Source organism: Ascaphus truei, chromosome 22 (assembly GCF_040206685.1).
Source record: "Ascaphus truei isolate aAscTru1 chromosome 22, aAscTru1.hap1, whole genome shotgun sequence".
Classification (NCBI taxonomy): domain Eukaryota; kingdom Metazoa; phylum Chordata; class Amphibia; order Anura; family Ascaphidae; genus Ascaphus; species Ascaphus truei.
This window is the reverse complement of record NC_134504.1, coordinates 5,294,951-5,313,566: the sequence shown is the minus strand read 5'-3', so window position 1 is coordinate 5,313,566 and position 18,616 is coordinate 5,294,951. Positions and strand designations below refer to the sequence as shown.

General features: G+C 53.8%; 1 protein-coding gene across 5 annotated transcripts in view; it reads right to left on the bottom strand.

The window, feature by feature from the left end:
• The window catches only part of TNRC6C (trinucleotide repeat containing adaptor 6C), a 121,097-nt gene that overhangs the window by 21,499 nt on the left and 80,982 nt on the right, over positions 1-18,616 (bottom strand). For 3 of the 5 annotated variants that reach the window (XM_075579729.1, XM_075579730.1, XM_075579731.1), the window contains 4 exons: positions 8,698-11,274; positions 7,336-7,542; positions 5,598-5,755; positions 703-783 (listed from right to left, as the gene is read on the bottom strand). In XM_075579729.1, the coding sequence (XP_075435844.1) occupies positions 703-783; positions 5,598-5,755; positions 7,336-7,542; positions 8,698-11,274 (3,023 nt within the window). Of the gene's footprint in view, positions 1-702; positions 784-5,597; positions 5,756-7,335; positions 7,543-8,697; positions 11,275-13,534; positions 13,731-18,616 lie in introns of those variants that run through there. The other 2 variants (XM_075579733.1, XM_075579732.1) reach the window with 2 other exon arrangements.

Here is an 18,616-nt window from a genome sequence, read left to right as displayed (position 1 = left end):
AGACCGAGCCACCTGTGCTGAAGCAGAGATATCCTGAAAACCTGACCTGTTGGTGGCCCTTGAGGACTGGAGTTGGCCACCCCAGGCTCACACGCAGCCCAGCTAGCATACATCTCCCAATTTCTTCATCTTGCCACGTGGGACCTGCCTCATTCCATTAATGCACGTTTCGGGTTTATAAAGGACAGTTTCCCTTTGATCAGACGAGGTTTAAAGCCATGGAATAAAAAATTGTAATGTTCTAAGAGACTTTCCTATTCTAGGTCTGTCAATGTGCAGGATTCAATCTAGAACGTGTGTCCAGTTCATATGGTGGACGTGAGAGATGACATCACTGGCTCATCAATGCACAGGCATGGTTCAGGCAGCGATGCATGACCGCTTCTTACACACATACATTGCTCTACAACAGGACTCTCAACCGACAGCCCAGGCCAAACCCAGCCTTCCAAAGAGTCCGATACGGTGCTTGGGACTCGGTTCCGTGTAACTTCATACCAGCTGCTTAAGCATCCATGTACAGTTTTTTACACTGAAACTCACGTGTGATTTAAGTGGCCCGGAAACAAATTATTTAACCCCTTCCCTGCCCGCTGGGCGCGTGCTATATAACACGATGTAGGCCCCTCTGGCGGCAAAGAGGTCCAGAGACAATACAGGATAAAACAAACAGACATCAGAGCTACGCTGCACGCAACTCACCGGGAAGCCCATGTCAGTAAGCTGCTTAATCAGACGGGTCAGAAGCCAGGCATCCTCTGCCTTGCTTGAAGTCTTCATGCCCTGTGTTAAGGAAGCACATACAGGGAACATGAGAGGCAGACAGGGGGAGTTGGGATGGCTGCAAAGACCCTTGGGAGTGTGCACTGGCAAACCCGGGGTCCCAAACACAGGCAATAAAAGGGAATCATTACATTAAAGCCGCAGTCCCGCTTCAATGGGGTTTTTTTTTTTAATCATTCTGTGGCCGTCTTATTATTTTAGCTTGCATTCCTCAGCCTATAGGGGTTATTCATTTTCATATAGCCCAGGGGTGGCAAACACCAGTTCTCAAGGGCCACCAACAAGTCAGGTTAAGGATATCCCTGCTTCAGCACAGGTGTCTCAATCAGTGGCTGAAGCAGGGATAACTTTAAAACCTGACTTGTTGGTGGCCTTTCAAGACTGGAGTTGGCCACACCTGATCTAGGGGGTAACTTATTAGGGTGTGATAGTGTCAAATCGGGACACTATCACAGTAACTCCAGTGGAAGTCAGAAAGGAGAGGTCCATAAGCAGACAGCAGCCCCCGGGGATAGGAACGGTGCACAGGCAGACAGCAGCCCCCGGGGATAGGAGCGGTGCACAGGCAGGCAGCAGCCCCCGGGGATAGGAACGGTGCACAGGCAGGCAGCAGCCCCCGGGGATAGGAACGGTGCACAGGCAGGCAGCAGCCCCCGGGGATAGGAACGGTGCACAGGCAGGCAGCAGCCCCCGGGGATAGGAACGGTGCACAGGCAGGCAGCAGCCCCCGGGGATAGGAACGGTGCACAAGCAGACAGCAGCCCCCGGGGATAGGAACGGTGCACAGGCAGACAGCAGCCCCCGGGGATAGGAGCGGTGCACAGGCAGGCAGCAGCCCCCGGGGATAGGAGCGGTGCACAGGCAGGCAGCAGCCCCCGGGGATAGGAGCGGTGCACAGGCAGGCAGCAGCCCCCGGGGATAGGAGCGGTGCACAGGCAGGCAGCAGCCCCCGGGGATAGGAGCGGTGCACAGGCAGGCAGCAGCCCCCGGGGATAGGAGCGGTGCACAGGCAGGCAGCAGCCCCCGGGGATAGGAACGGTGCACAGGCAGGCAGCAGCCCCCGGGGATAGGAACGGTGCACAGGCAGGCAGCAGCCCCCGGGGATAGGAGCGGTGCACAGGCAGGCAGCAGCCCCCGGGGATAGGAGCGGTGCACAGGCAGGCAGCAGCCCCCGGGGATAGGAGCGGTGCACAGGCAGGCAGCAGCCCCCGGGGATAGGAGCGGTGCACAGGCAGACAGCAGCCCCCGGGGATAGGAGCGGTGCACAGGCAGACAGCAGCCCCCGGGGATAGGAACAGTGCACAGGCAGACAGCAGCCCCCGGGGATAGGAACGGTGCACAGGCAGGCAGCAGCCCCCGGGGAAAGGAACGGTGCACAGGCAGGCAGCAGCCCCCGGGGATAGGAGCGGTGCACAGGCAGGCAGCAGCCCCCGGGGATAGGAGCGGTGCACAGGCAGGCAGCAGCCCCCGGGGATAGGAGCGGTGCACAGGCAGGCAGCAGCCCCCGGGGATAGGAGCGGTGCACAGGCAGGCAGCAGCCCCCGGGGATAGGAGCGGTGCACAGGCAGGCAGCAGCCCCCGGGGATAGGAACGGTGCACAGGCAGGCAGCAGCCCCCGGGGATAGGAACGGTGCACAGGCAGGCAGCAGCCCCCGGGGATAGGAGCGGTGCACAGGCAGGCAGCAGCCCCCGGGGATAGGAGCGGTGCACAGGCAGGCAGCAGCCCCCGGGGATAGGAGCGGTGCACAGGCAGGCAGCAGCCCCCGGGGATAGGAACGGTGCACAGGCAGGCAGCAGCCCCCGGGGATAGGAACAGTGCACAGGCAGACAGCAGCCCCCGGGGATAGGAACGGTGCACAGGCAGGCAGCAGCCCCCGGGGATAGGAGCGGTGCACAGACAGGCAGCAGCCCCCGGGGATAGGAACGGTGCACAGGCAGGCAGCAGCCCCCGGGGATAGGAACGGTGCACAGGCAGGCAGCAGCCCCCGGGGATAGGAGCGGTGCACAGGCAGGCAGCAGCCCCCGGGGATAGGAACGGTGCACAGGCAGGCAGCAGCCCCCGGGGATAGGAGCGGTGCACAGGCAGGCAGCAGCCCCCGGGGATAGGAACGGTGCACAGGCAGGCAGCAGCCCCCGGGGATAGGAGCGGTGCACAGGCAGCAGCCCCCGGGGATAGGAGCGGTGCACAGGCAGGCAGCAGCCCCCGGGGATAGGAGCGGTGCACAGGCAGGCAGCAGCCCCCGGGGATAGGAGCGGTGCACAGGCAGGCAGCAGCCCCCGGGGATAGGAGCGGTGCACAGGCAGGCAGCAGCCCCCGGGGATAGGAGCGGTGCACAGGCAGGCAGCAGCCCCCGGGGATAGGAGCGGTGCACAGGCAGCAGCCCCCGGGGATAGGAGCGGTGCACAGGCAGGCAGCAGCCCCCGGGGATAGGAGCGGTGCACAGGCAGGCAGCAGCCCCCGGGGATAGGAGCGGTGCACAGGCAGGCAGCAGCCCCCGGGGATAGGAGCGGTGCACAGGCAGGCAGCAGCCCCCGGGGATAGGAACGGTGCACAGGCAGGCAGCAGCCCCCGGGGATAGGAGCGGTGCACAGGCAGGCAGCAGCCCCCGGGGATAGGAGCGGTGCACAGGCAGCAGCCCCCGGGGATAGGAGCGGTGCACAGGCAGGCAGCAGCCCCCGGGGATAGGAGCGGTGCACAGGCAGGCAGCAGCCCCCGGGGATAGGAGCGGTGCACAGGCAGGCAGCAGCCCCCGGGGATAGGAGCGGTGCACAGGCAGGCAGCAGCCCCCGGGGATAGGAGCGGTGCACAGGCAGGCAGCAGCCCCCGGGGATAGGAGCGGTGCACAGGCAGGCAGCAGCCCCCGGGGATAGGAGCGGTGCACAGGCAGGCAGCAGCCCCCGGGGATAGGAGCGGTGCACAGGCAGGCAGCAGCCCCCGGGGATAGGAGCGGTGCACAGGCAGGCAGCAGCCCCCGGGGATAGGAACGGTGCACAGGCAGCAGCCCCCGGGGATAGGAACGGTGCACAGGCAGGCAGCAGCCCCCGGGGATAGGAACGGTGCACAGGCAGGCAGCAGCCCCCGGGGATAGGAGCGGTGCACAGGCAGGCAGCAGCCCCCGGGGATAGGAGCGGTGCACAGGCAGGCAGCAGCCCCCGGGGATAGGAGCGGTGCACAGGCAGGCAGCAGCCCCCGGGGATAGGAACGGTGCACAGGCAGCAGCCCCCGGGGATAGGAACGGTGCACAGGCAGGCAGCAGCCCCCGGGGATAGGAACGGTGCACAGGCAGGCAGCAGCCCCCGGGGATAGGAACGGTGCACAGGCAGCAGCCCCCGGGGATAGGAACGGTGCACAGGCAGCAGCCCCCGGGGATAGGAACGGTGCACAGGCAGGCAGCAGCCCCCGGGGATAGGAGCGGTGCACAGGCAGGCAGCAGCCCCCGGGGATAGGAGCGGTGCACAGGCAGCAGCCCCCGGGGATAGGAGCGGTGCACAGGCAGGCAGCAGCCCCCGGGGATAGGAGCGGTGCACAGGCAGACAGCAGCCCCCGGGGATAGGAACGGTGCACAGGCAGGCAGCAGCCCCCGGGGATAGGAGCGGTGCACAGGCAGACAGCAGCCCCCGGGGATAGGAACGGTGCACAGGCAGGCAGCAGCCCCCGGGGATAGGAACGGTGCACAGGCAGGCAGCAGCCCCCGGGGATAGGAGCGGTGCACAGGCAGACAGCAGCCCCCGGGGATAGGAGCGGTGCACAGGCAGGCAGCAGCCCCCGGGGATAGGAGCGGTGCACAGGCAGCAGCCCCCGGGGATAGGAACGGTGCACAGGCAGCAGCCCCCGGGGATAGGAGCGGTGCACAGGCAGGCAGCAGCCCCCGGGGATAGGAGCGGTGCACAGGCAGACAGCAGCCCCCGGGGATAGGAGCGGTGCACAGGCAGGCAGCAGCCCCCGGGGATAGGAGCGGTGCACAGGCAGCAGCCCCCGGGGATAGGAGCGGTGCACAGGCAGGCAGCAGCCCCCGGGGATAGGAGCGGTGCACAGGCAGACAGCAGCCCCCGGGGATAGGAACGGTGCACAGGCAGGCAGCAGCCCCCGGGGATAGGAGCGGTGCACAGGCAGCAGCCCCCGGGGATAGGAGCGGTGCACAGGCAGGCAGCAGCCCCCGGGGATAGGAGCGGTGCACAGGCAGGCAGCAGCCCCCGGGGATAGGAGCGGTGCACAGGCAGGCAGCAGCCCCCGGGGATAGGAGCGGTGCACTGGCAGACAGCAGCCCCCGGGGATAGGAACGGTGCACAGGCAGGCAGCAGCCCCCGGGGATAGGAACGGTGCACAGGCAGACAGCAGCCCCCGGGGATATGATTGGTGTGTAAGAGTCGGTTTAAGATGTTGGTCCCGGCAAGAACATGCTTCATTATACACAACTCCTAATAAATCGGATGGCGACCCATCAGACTATCGCCAACACACTGTGTGACCGCTCCCTGGCAATATATAGAGTCCTGAGCTCGTGGGGGGAACACACGCTTAATAATCCCCCCAAACTGCCCCTCAGTGTGTGTGCAGGCAGCATGGGGGGGTATCACCGTCACTCACTGCGGGAACTTCTAAAGTCACGTCCCGCAATGCCTTGCTGCTGTGGATGCAAAGCATTGTGCGATACCCCCCACGCCAAGGTGCAGTTGGGGGGTCTTACCAAGTGAGCAGTCCCCACACTGGCTCAGGAACCCCCATACTGCCTGGGATCCCCCATTACAAACCCCTTGGAGACACATCATGGACCCTGCATTTCTACTTCTAGAATGGCTTCTTGAGGCCACACCTTTGACGGTCCTTTCTTGGGGCCGTTTCCCCAGGAGGAGTTACTCTCTTGGGGAGCAGCGTTGTTCCACATATCGCCCTCCTCTTCCTCCCACCGGCCAGCACCGAGGCCGACATCTTCCCCGCTGCTACCCCAGCCTTCTTGCATAGATTTGGGAGCTGAAAGGAGAGAAAGAAGAGTCACATCTTTTGTGAACAATATAAAATCATACCTGTACTTCTACGCAGCCCAACAGCAGCGCTTGGTACCACATCACATACTTATCGAGAGGGCATCACACATCACACTGGTGAAACTGAGGGATTTGGGTGTTGGGTTATGTTAAAGAAGCAATCCTGTCCAGAAGACTCTATGGAGTTTAACTGACATGTTCTTATCCTGACCATGTCCTGATATAGATATAGATATAGATATAGATATAGATACACACACACACACACACACACACACACACACACACACACACACACACACACACACACACACACACACACACACACACACACACAATTAGACTGCACTGGGCGCTAAGGAAACTTCATTTTAATCTCCCAGACACTTAATATTTCAAACGCTTACATCTCCTGAACGAAGTGTCAGATTGTACAAATAAAAACAGCGCTGGGAAGGGCAAGAGGAGGTCTCGTAAATAGAAATAAAATCTTCTCCTTCCAGAACACGGGAATTTAAGACGAGAAGTGAAGAGCATAACTATATGCAAGTATGCTTTCACTGGGAATCAGGGGTTTAAACAAAAACAGAAATATGTTTCTAATATATTGTAATAATATTCTGTTCACTGGCACCATTGGTAATATGTATAACAATAGAATCCTCCTGCGGCTTATTACCAGAACGTGTCATGTATAAAGGAGCTCCTCTCAGTCACGTCCGATTACAGTAATACCCAATGGATTTGTACAGTAAATAAAAATACCACTTGTGGGGCATTTGCACGTCTCGGACAGGTCTGCAACCCCGTCTTTCCCCATGATCGCTTCGCATACACTGATTCCACTGCAGCCAGGGATTCTGGGTAGTGACATGCAAATGAGCATCCCTCCATTTCTCATCCATTTTAACACGGATCCCCCTATAAGCTTATACCTGCGGCATTACACAGCTTACCAGTACAGCAGAGGTTTGAGAAGTGCACAGCCAGTAAACCCACTCACAGACAGCTGTTTCGACATTTTGGGTCTCAGTGCGAGTTTGGTGGCTGCTATACACCGTGAAGCTGGTGCGTGGGTTTAAAATCAGACATTAAAATTTTTTATGGTGAATTAAATAAAAAAAAGGGGGGGGGGGTGACAAAACTCCTCCCCAGTCCCGTGAATTTCCCAACATCTGAATCCCGTTCCCAAGTATAGAAGTGTGATGTGAGCTCATTGTGTTGTCGGCTAACTCAGGGGGGCTCAACTTCACTCCTTAAGACCCCCCAACAGGTCAGGGTTTAAGTATATCTCAGCTTCAGAACAGGTGGCTCAATCAGTGGCTCAGTCTAAGACACCCATTGATTGAACCACCTGTGCTGAAGCAGGGACAGAGCCTCCTGTTCTGAAGCAGGGACCAATTGAGCCACCTGTGCTGAAGCAGGGATATCCTGAAAACCTGACCTGCTGGCAGGGGGGGGGGGGGGGGGTGAGGGATTGAGGACTGGAGTTGGCCACCCCTGGCCTAGCTCATTGTTTAGAGGACAGTAGGAGACCCTGAAATGAAAACGGTGACCGGTCCGCACCTGGTTTGCACAGCACAGGGGCAGCAGCGGTAGCACTCGTCCTTCCATAAGTCCCGGGAGACTCCGCAGAGCCCCCCTTCCACCCTGAATTACTGTTGGTGGGCTTCCCCCACGCCGAAGTGCCATTGTCGAGTGCAGCAGCCGGGGATGGGGGCTCTCCCCAAGAGGTCTCAGTCTTTGAGTGGCCAGGAGGAACATCGCCCCAGCCTGCAGACACACAACAGACACCATTGCATCCTTGCCAATCGCGCCTGCACATTTCTGTCATCTGATCACATTTTCCTACGGTTACGTCATTTATCCCAAGACAAGCAAAGGAGCAACAATACTAATAGCAGTGAATGGGTTAAGCAGCCATGAACGAATCCGCTCCCCTCCTCCGATATGAAATGCTGCCTTGGCCCCGTCACGGTCAGTGGGTTAAGCAACCCTGCTGGCAGTGAAGGGGTTAAAACAGGGCCAGTTGACCAAACAGGACAGCCATATAGCAGACTGTAGCTGTGCAAGCGTGCTTCACGGGCACATCGCTCTGCAATGCGTTGTTGGTCCCTCTGTCATTCAAGGTGGAAACTCGCTCTCGCACACCGACGCCATCTACATGTTTATAATACAACTTCCACTTCACACAGCTTTGGAAGGACACATAAGCCGGCTAAGAACAAAGAGGTGGCATCTTAATACGCAGATCTACCTTCCTCTAATCCCGACAGTGCTTTCAGAAAGGAACAAAACAGCCTGTCCGTCACCATGGAGGTGACATTGATAGGTTGTCCACCCTGCGGCTTCTCTGTGCGCTAAAGCTCGAGTTTGTTGGTGGGTAAATGTACACAGCCAAATTATAGTATGGAGAAAGGCCAGGGAATACACAGATCAAAGTGGTACAGCAAATGGTATAATCAGAGAGCGGCAAAACAATGTGCTACAGGCCTCTCCAAACACCAAGTCTGCGTCACTGGAGCACAGTCATTCTATTCATTCCAATGGAAACTAGCTCATCTACTCGCTGCTATTTTTTGCAATATAAAGCAGTTGCATTTTTAGCTATGTAGGTGCAGGAAGCACCTGCCATGAAATTCAGAAACTGATTTACACAGCTGAAACTTTCCCAAGATCGGGGAAACCAGGCTCAAAAGCAAACTGAATAGGGACCTAAAAGCCAACCGGGCTAGTCAAAGACTGTATCCGTGGTTCCAAACTAGCTCTGGAGTCCTATTCCTAGACCGCCATCTTTACACAACTGCTTCATGTACCCCCACATTCACCAATATCTCAATGTCTCATCCTTTTTAAATAAATTATATAAAAAAGGTGCATCACTGCTTTACAGGCAATATTATTTAAACAAATCGTGGTGGTCCTTACCTGGACCAAGCAGTGGGGAGCGGTTCTGCTGGGCACTTGGCTGATGAAGTGGCTGAGGGTCAACCAGGTTTGTATTTGGGGGGACGGTGTTTGTGTTGGCGGAGTTGTTGTTGGTTGAGGGGCTGGTCTGAACTACAGGTTTGTTTCTATCCCACAAGTTTACAGTTTTACTGCTGTAATTGGTTGGGTCTCCCCAAGCTGAGGTACCATCATCAATTTCCATCTTCCGGCGAATGGACGGTGGTGAAGGCTCTTCCCAGCCGCTGGGTTCAGTGCTGCTGTCCTTCTGTTTGGCTGCTGGCGATGGTGGGGGTGGTGGTGCTGGCGCTGGTCCACCAACCCATCCAGATCCAGTCTGTTTTACAGAAGCAGCTCCTCCCCAACCACTCGCATTGCTGTCTTGGGGTTTATTGGCCCAGTTCTGCTGAGGCGCTTTCAAAGTCTCCCCCCAGCCTGTACCCGAATTAGAATTAGCCTTGGTGCTTGGGCCATTTCCCCAGCCACTGATCCCAGACCGTGTGTTCTCATTCCACCCAGATCCAGACTTGCTGTCAGAGTCCCACCCAGTTCCATTCTTCTTCCCATCAGCCATGTGTGCTGGAACGGGTGGCATATCAGTCCAGTCCCCGCCCCCTGAGGTCCAGCTCGGATTGGATTTCTGTCCATCTCCCCAGCCTTGAGTCTTAGGCTTGTGAGGCTCACTCCAGGTGGGCGATTTGTCCTCCTGATTTGCAGACCCGCTCCAAGCGTGGCCACTTTTGGCAGCAGCATTGACAACAGTAGAGTTTGCGGGATCTCCCCACCCCCCTGGACCATTTGGCGGTTTGTTGTTATCTCCCCAACCTGCATTTACAGGAGCAGATATAGGTTGTGAGCCGACCCACCCAGATACTGTAGAGGTATTTGTATTGTTCATGATGGACCCATCACTCTTCCCCCCTGAGTTTGAAGGCGGAGTACTTGAACCTCCCCAAGCCTCTGTCCCAACATTCTTGCGATCAGGCCGCTGAAATGTTTCCAATTCCCATGCAATGTTCTGTTTAACTGGGACCTGTCCCCACCCAGTATTGGAGAGAACCCGCGGATCAAGGTCTTGTCTTGGCAACTCTACCACCCCGGTCTCCCCCTGCTGACCCTCTACCCCCATTCCTTCATTTTGATTTCCATCACTGTCATTACTTCTGTCACTAGCTGTTGTGCCAGAGGCTACAGCTTTGGCCCTAGAGTTCATTTGATCACTTCCCTGCTGCATTGCAGGATTCTGCATTTTAACACTAGGACTATCCCACCCTGATGATCCTTTCCCATTGATGTCACTATTGGAATGCTGGTTTGGGGCCTTGCCCCACTCACCATTCACACCATTGCTTGTGCCACGGCCAGGATGACCCCAGGGTCCAGAATGCATATTTCCAACACTGCCTCTCCCTGTCCCCCATGACAATACCCCTGGACTGGTAGGTGGTCCTGAATCCCATGCACTGACACCATTCCCATCTTTCTGCACAGAACAGCTTGATCCATTCTGTTTAGCACTTGCTGCTGAGCTCACAGTATCTCCACTTTCCTGATTAAACCCAGAATTGCAGCTTCCTGTAGCAGGGACACCTTGTGATAACCCCCACACTGAACTTCCCATGTTGTCACTGCCAACCCCACCAACTTGAGAAACTGAGCCATTAGCACCAGGAAGGCCTTGCAGGTGGGGTGGGATGATGGCCCCCATTCCGACAGCCATCCCCCAATTGGGCAGTCCATTTGCCTGCATTGCATGAATAGGGTTTGGTGAAGAATTTATGGGGTTAGTGTTATTTGGTCCATCAGTGTTAAGGTTCTGAGGTTGTACGCTGAAAGACACATTCTGAGAAGTGGACGTTTGTGGTTCTGTGCTCTCTTGCGACTGCAAGTTTCTCCAGGCACCCAAAGTACCTGTTGGGTTTCCATTCTGGTTGCTGATATTTTGACCTATGGCACTGACTGGACTGCAAATACTGGAAGGATTACCTCCTCCCATAGTTCCTTCATGTCCAAGTACAGGCCAGGCAGCTGGGTTGGCATTAGGGTTAAGGTTAATGCCAGTATTAGAGTTGGAAGCACCCCAGCAGTTCTGACTCCTACCATCCCCGATCATGCTGTCCCCATTTCCGTCCACACCACTGGAGGAGCAGTGGGTAATGCCAGGGTTGGAGCCTGGAGCTACGCCCCAAACTCTGGCTAAGTTTCCATTCCCATTTGCTCCACCAGCTCCAAGGGCACTCTGGTTAGAAGTGCTTTGGACGAGTGCTCCATTGGCGCCATTATTGCCGTTTGTTTTCTTTGTATGTCCAGTGAAGTTGCCTTGGGCACTCCCTGTAGCCATGCTACTTTTCTCTGAGCCACAATTGGAGGCAGAGTCAGTGTCTGTAGTACATTCTGAGGCAGATTCAGTCTCAGTTCCTGTAATGGAAGGCCACGATTCCTTGTCAGTCCTGTCTATTATCAGTTTATCCCGGCTACAATTGTTTTCACCTCGGAGAGTAGGCTGCGGTCCCCAGTGGGAATTGTCATAATGGTCTCCCAAACCACTGTGACCGAAATCTGGAAAGAAGGAGAGAAAAGTGTAAGCCTGCGATCAACATACAGAAATGGTTCGAATGGAAGCCAAGCTTCTGCGTGGAAGTCTGAATTTGTGTCTTTTCTTTTAGCAACCATCAAAAATGATTCTAGAACTATTCTGAACATGATGGCGTTGCTATTCCATAAAACAGTTGTTAGTAGGAAGCTGGAATGTCTCTTGTGGAATAGCATCACTTAATAAACATGGGCCTTCAATAGTTCCAATATCAGGTGGTGAAGAGAAATATCAATCTTTATTGTGGATCAATAACATAGTAAAAATTACTCTGAAAACAGGGTATACTGTATAAGCATCCCTAATCCCTCTGAAAATAAATGGGAAAATTACACACAGATGCAGTGTCTTCATCACGAACCAGAGGAGAGAGACACAAACATTAACGTGTGTATCCAGAATGTATATAGAGATAGGAAAGTGCATTCTCCAGTGTTACAATTGGAGTTTGACCTTCCACTACAGACATGCACATCTCTTTGCTTGGCACCATTATTCCCCCCTCCGTTTTGCTCCCTCTATTCCATCACATTGATGCGATAAGGCAGTGGTGTGTAACCGAAGTAATTTAGCGGGATAAAATGAAGCCGGCTGCTTGAGACACTATCCATCAAATCAGAAGGCAGAGAGGTGAGAGGCAAACAATGGAACACTCCATCAGCAAGAAAACAGGAACCTGCAGGACCTAACAACCCACTCTGTCAGCCCGTACACTTAACCATTTCACTGCCGGCTTCCAAAGATTACACTGTTCCACTTAGCCACAAAAGGGAGAGATCTGGAGAGATTCAGACAGCAAATAACAGCCGTACAAAGAAAATCAGAATGGGATTTATCCAATACATATCTGCGTAGTCACTTTTTTACATGAATAAAGTACACCCTAACGGACCCTTATTTCCTAATATAGAGGTAGGGTGTGGGTAGGATTAAGAGGTAGAGGGCAGACACAAGGCAAAGTGATCTTCTTGGGATAGGGGTTTCCGAGGGGTGATGGGATCCCATTTGCTTTGGCAGATTTGCCTTCTTTAAAGCTTGTGCCCCCTCAGTTACGTTTCTCTAGCTGTCCCTAAAAGGTCAATGACTTCCAAGGCTTATTAATATTACACCCACAATAACAAATTCTCAGTAGAGTTATTGCCAAATACCTACTACAGATGTATTGTTTAATACAGCGGCAGCCAACTCCAGTCCTCAAGGGCCACCAGCAGGTAAGGTATTAAGGATATCCCTGCTTCAGCACAGGTGGCTCAATCAGTGGCTCAGTCTTCGACAGCCACCTGTGCTGAAGCAAGAAATATCCTGAAAACCTGGCCTGTTGGTAGCTCTTGAGGACTAGAGTTGGCCGCCCGTGGTGTAGTCAGTGCTACGTAGGGGCTCAGAACAAGAATCACAGGTCTTCACCTCAGAGACTTGGAACGGACATTTAGTCCTGTCCAAAAGTGAAATCAAAAAACCGGCACATCGTAAAGAAGTACCCACACCGATAAACCTGTTACATGCTCCTGTTCCCTGCTGAATTGCAGGCCCGTCTACTGCGCACGTGTTAACCCCTCCAAAGCCAGAGAGGCCAGCAACACACTACAAAGAAACGTGTTGCGGGACCCCATAAACTCCACAAATAGTCCATCTTTTTGCCCACTAAATCTCAACGTTGGAGCCGCGTCTCCACAATCTCTAGCCCTTTCCCCCTCCCCAAAAACAGCGAGGACGGTAAAAAAAAGTTGGCAATGTACTTAGGCAAACGTCCTCTCCCCGTGGAGAGAGAAAGCTCGGAGAGGATCACTCAAACTCAATAAAAACACTCTTCCCAAAATACACTTCAACGCCGGAAGGGTCCGACGCACAACGCGCTGCGTCGCAGACAGCAACACAAGGGAAGAGCTTTATTTGATAAAGCAAATTCAAACATGGATTACTGCTAGCAAGAAAAGCAGCTGGAATCCCAGCAGTATGGAGCGTGGAAAGATTCAGCCCCGGCTCTTTCATTCCCAGCGCTTGCCGCAAGCAGTCGCTGGGTTTTATTTCTGCTGTTGCCTGTGCAGCGTATCTGTATAAAGCAGCCCTGTCTGAGGACGCCATTTTCTCAATCCTGAACAGCAGCCAAACAGCTCTGACTGCCGCTGCCTCTGTGAAACAGTATGTAATAAACGGATACACAGCAAAGCGGAAGCTACGAGCCAACAGTATTCTTTTGGCCTCAGGGGGGAAAAAGGGGTGAAATACCTGAGGAAAGGTGTCGCCCAACCATCGTAGGAAACCCTACATAGTGTGCAGGGGGGCCTCTCTCTGTGCCCGGGTTCTCAGCTTCAATATGTCGGCTGTGTACAGTGTGAGCCTCATCCTGCAGCTCTGCCAAGAAAATCTCTGTGCAAGCGTGCGTCCAGACAACCTGCGAGCTCATTTGGGCCTGTGCTGCACTGGCTTTGGAAATGTCCTCACAGCACAGGGAGGTTTCCTCTCCCGCCCCCCCTCTGCCTCGCTCTCTCACACAGAGTCCCCTCCTCCCCCCAGTATGGGTAAAGGTATCAGCCTCAGACGCTTTAAGCTTCGATTATGTAAGTGCAGCGGACACTAAACCGATCTTCCTTCCTTTGAAATGCTTCCAACTACCACAAAACCTTGTCACTTCAGGACCGTTACAATTAGCACCGGAGGGGCTTTGCTTCCCAATTCTGAAAGTCAGCCAAAGCAACGGTCACGTGTTGGCGAAACGCTCCATGCTAATGCGCTCCTCGCTCAGCTCCTTCTCCCCCTTGTGCCCCCCGCTCGCTTCCTTTCACAAACAGCCCTGGAGTCAGACATACCAGCGATCGCTTTAACATTCAGGACAAGCCCCACATGCGAACGTAACCTGGCGGCCTGCCAGCCACTTAATTACTTCCCAGCCTCTATCTCCCAGAGAAAGGAGCAGCAAACGCCAGTGTATTAATCACAGCCTAGCTTGTTTATAAACGTGCTGCACAGAAGCCCTAAACAATGCATCACAGACTGCGCATGGGGAGGGCGCTGGGAAACAGTCCCCGGAGTTCGATTGCAATGCGTTGCCACCCCTGCTGGTAATGAAGAGGTTAACCCATACGCTGCCAGAGGGATCAGCAATGCATTGCGGGGCAGACCTATCTGGCAGAGAAAGAGGTTAACAGAGCAATCCCACTTACTACATTAGGAGTCTCCAACCTTTTTTTGGTTAAAGGAACCTATAATTATATTGTGAGATTCTGCAGAACCCCCAACCCTCTCTAATAGTGTGTCTGAGATCAGATGCATTGTAAGGAACCCCAACCCTCTCTAATAGTGTGTCTGAGATCAGATGCATTGTAAGGAACCCCAACCCTCTCTAATAGTGTGTCTGAGATCAGATGCATTGTAAGGAACCCCAACCCCCTCTAATAGCGCGTCTGAGATCAGATGCATTGTAAGGAACCCCAACCCTCTCTAATAGCGCGTCTGAGATCAGATGCATTGTAAGGAACCCCAACCCTCTCTAATAGTGTGTCTGAGATCAGATGCATTGTAAGGAACCCCAGGCCCCTCTCCCTCTTTTTACACTCAACGTCCTCTGGTCAGTGTCCAGCCGAGTGATGCAGGAGGGCCACCAAGGTGGTGGATACAGGAAGTTGGGCGTGACTACAAGCTGGACCTAACTTGCAGGTCCCCTCCGCTTCCGGGTCGGTGTCTGACGAGCACATTGCATGGAACCCTTTAGCCTGCAGAACCTTGGTTGAAAAACACTACGTGAAGAAAAATGTGTTTTTCTGTTTTCGATGCTTGTATTTGCTTGCACAGTTACATAGCAGATGAGGTTGAAAAAAACCCCCACATCTCCATCAAGTAAAACCTATGTTCTATTTAGATGACAGATACTTGATCCTATATTTGTGCTTACAGTATATTGATTAAGAGAAAGGCAAACAAAAAAAACCCATTATCCAATGATATCTCATAAGGGGAAAATAAATTCCTTCCTGACTCAAATAATGGCAATCAGATTTGATCCTGGATCAATATTGTTTACTTATTTGGTATATCCCTGTATACCTTTCCTTTCTAGAAAGATGTTCAACCTTTTCTTGAATTTATCCATTGTATCTATAATCACTATCTCCATGGATAATAAACTGCCCTTACTGTAATATCTCCTTCCCTCCAACCTTTAGGGATGACCCGGTGTTGTTTGTACTGCCTTGGGGAATATTAGTTCTTTTGAAATCTCATTGATTTGTTCTAGAATATATTTGTATATGGTTATATCCCCTCTTGGACACCTCTTTTCTAATGTAAACTAATCTAATTTAGCAGAGTAGTGCTAAAAACTGTACTTTGTATTCCCGGTGTGGTCTTACTAATGTTTTATACAGTGGCATAATTATGCTCATTCCCCTTCCATCCAGACCCCGTTTAATGCAAGAGAAGATCTTACTGTATTTGTCTTTGCAGCTACTGCCTGACATTGGGCACTATACCTAAACCTGCTGTCTACAAGCCCTCCTAAATCCTACCCCATAAAGGATTGACCTAATTTTGCCCCATTTAATTTGTAAGTCGCCTCTTTATTCTTGTTTCCCAAATACATAACCTTACATGTATCTGTATTAAGCCTCACCTGCCCAAGTTACAAGTCCATCCAAAGATGCATTACACCCTGCTCTGATTTTACTACAGGGGTAGCAATTTTAAAAGCAGGGGTTCCAGTACCGATCCATCAGGTATTCCCCTTAAAACTTTAGCCCAACCTCAAAAAGGTTCCATTTAACCTGTTGTGTCTCAACCAGATTTCAATTCAGGTGCCCCGAGTCCAATTAACTTTATTTTGAATTCTAAGCTCGTGTGGCACCATATCAAAAGCCTTTGCAAAATCCAAGCAGACCACATCAATTCCATTACCTTGGTCTAAATTCCTAATCGCCTCCTCAAAGAAACAAATAAATTTAATTTAGCACAACCTATCTATCATAAATCCATGCTGACTAGAACTAATCATTTTGTTATTCGTTAGGTATTCATGACTATCCCGTACTAAGTATCTTCCCCAGTTGTGATCCAGCTTCCTTTTCAAATATAGGCACCACGTCTGCTTTACACCAGTCTTGTGGTACTGAGCCTGTGGAAATGGAGTCCTTGAATATTAAATGTAATTGTTTGGCTATTACTGAACTTGGCTCCTTAAAACTCTTGGGTGTATGCCATTGGCGCCACGTGCCTCATTTACTTTTCATTTTATCAAGCCGCCTAGGAACTTCTTCCTCCATTAACCAATTGTTCATTAATATAGAGGTTGTGGCTTCCTCCTGTGACAGTATCATTGCGATCGATTCCTCTCCAGTAAATACAGGGGCAAAAATTGTATTTAACACCTCTGCCTTTTCCTTATCTCCAATAATTTCCCTGCCCATCTCACACCGAACCCGTCCTCTTGTATACTCTTCCTTTTGTTAAGACACTTGAGAAACTGTTTAGGGTTGATCTTACTTGCTACTGCAATCTTTTCTTCATCTAACATTTTTGCTAATCTGATTGCCCTTTTGTTACATTCCTTATCATTCTGATATGATGGCGACAACCCTTCTGACTTGTAGAATCTAAATGTCAACACTTGTCTAAGCAGAGGCTGTGTGGTGCGTTCTGCTCTGCTGCAGGTAGAGGCTGTGTGGTGCGTTCTGCTCTGCTGCAGGCAGAGGCTGTGTGGTGCGTTCTGCTCTGCTGCAGGCAGAGGCTGTGTGGTGCGTTCTGCTCTGCTGCAGGCAGAGGCTGTGTGGTGAGTTCTGCTCTGCTGCAGGCAGAGGCTGTGTGGTGAGTTCTGCTCTGCTGCAGGTAGAGGCTGTGTGGTGCGTTCTGCTCTGCTGCAGGCAGAGGCTGTGTGGTGCGTTCTGCTGCTGCTGCAGGCAGAGGCTGTGTGGTGAGTTCTGCTCTGCTGCAGGCAGAGGCTGTGTGGTGCGTTCTGCTCTGCTGCAGGCAGAGGCTGTGTGGTGCGTTCTGCTCTGCTGCAAGCAGAGGCTGTGTGGTGCGTTCTGCTGCTGCTGCAGGCAGAGGCTGTGTGGTGCGTTCTGCTCTGCTGCAGGCAGAGGCTGTGTGGTGCGTTCTGCTCTGCTGCAGGCAGAGGCTGTGTGGTGCGTTCTGCTGCTGCTGCAGGCAGAGGCTGTGTGGTGCGTTCTGCTGCGGCGGCAGGCAGAGGCTGTGTGGTGCGTTCTGCTGCTGCTGCAGGCAGAGGCTGTGTGGTGCGTTCTGCTGCTGCGGCAGGCAGAGGCTGTGTGGTGCGTTCTGCTCTGCTGCAGGCAGAGGCTGTGTGGTGCGTTCTGCTCTGCTGCAGGCAGAGGCTGTGTGGTGCGTTCTGCTCTGCTGCAGGCAGAGGCTGTGTGGTGCGTTCTGCTCTGCTGCAAGCAGAGGCTGTGTGGTGCGTTCTGCTGCTGCTGCAGGCAGAGGCTGTGTGGTGCGATCTGCTCTGCTGCAGGCAGAGGCTGTGTGGTGCGTTCTGCTCTGCTGCAGGCAGAAGCTGTGTGGTGCGTTCTGCTCTGCTGCAGGTAGAGGCTGTGTGGTGCGTTCTGCTCTGCTGCAGGCAGAGGCTGTGTGGTGCGTTCTGCTCTGCTGCAGGCAGAGGCTGTGTGGTGCGTTCTGCTCTGCTGCAGGCAGAGGCTGTGTGGTGCGTTTTGCTCTGCTGCAGGCAGAAGCTGTGTGGTGCGTTCTGCTCTGCTGCAGGCAGAGGATGTGTGGTGCGTTCTGCTCTGCTGCAGGCAGAGGATGTGTGGTGCGTTCTGCTCTGCTGCAGGCAGAGGCTGTGTGGTGCGTTCTGCTCTGCTGCAGGCAGAGGATGTGTGGTGCGTTCTGCTCTGCTGCAGGCAGAGGCTGTGTGGTGCGTTCTGCTCTGCTGCTGCAGGCAGAAGCTGTGTGGTGCGTTCTGCTCTGCTGCTGCAGGCAGAAGCTGTGTGGTGCGTTCTGCTCTGCTGCAGGCAGAGGATGTGTGGTGCGTTCTGCTCTGCTGCAGGCAGAGGATGTGTGGTGCGTTCTGCTCTGCTGCAGGCAGAAGCTGTGTGGTGCGTTCTGCTCTGCTGCAGGTAGAGGCTGTGTGGTGCGTTCTGCTGCTGCTGCAGGCAGAAGCTGTGTGGTGCGTTCTGCTGCTGCTGCAGGCAGAAGCTGTGTGGTGCGTTCTGCTCTGCTGCTGCGGCAGGCAGAGGCTGTGTGGTGCGTTCTGCTCTGCTGCTGCTGCTGCAGGTAGAGGCTGTGTGGTGCATTCTGCTGCTGCTGCAGGCAGAGGCTGTGTGGTGCGTTCTGCTGCTGTTGCAGGCAGAGGCTGTGTGGTGCGTTCTGCTG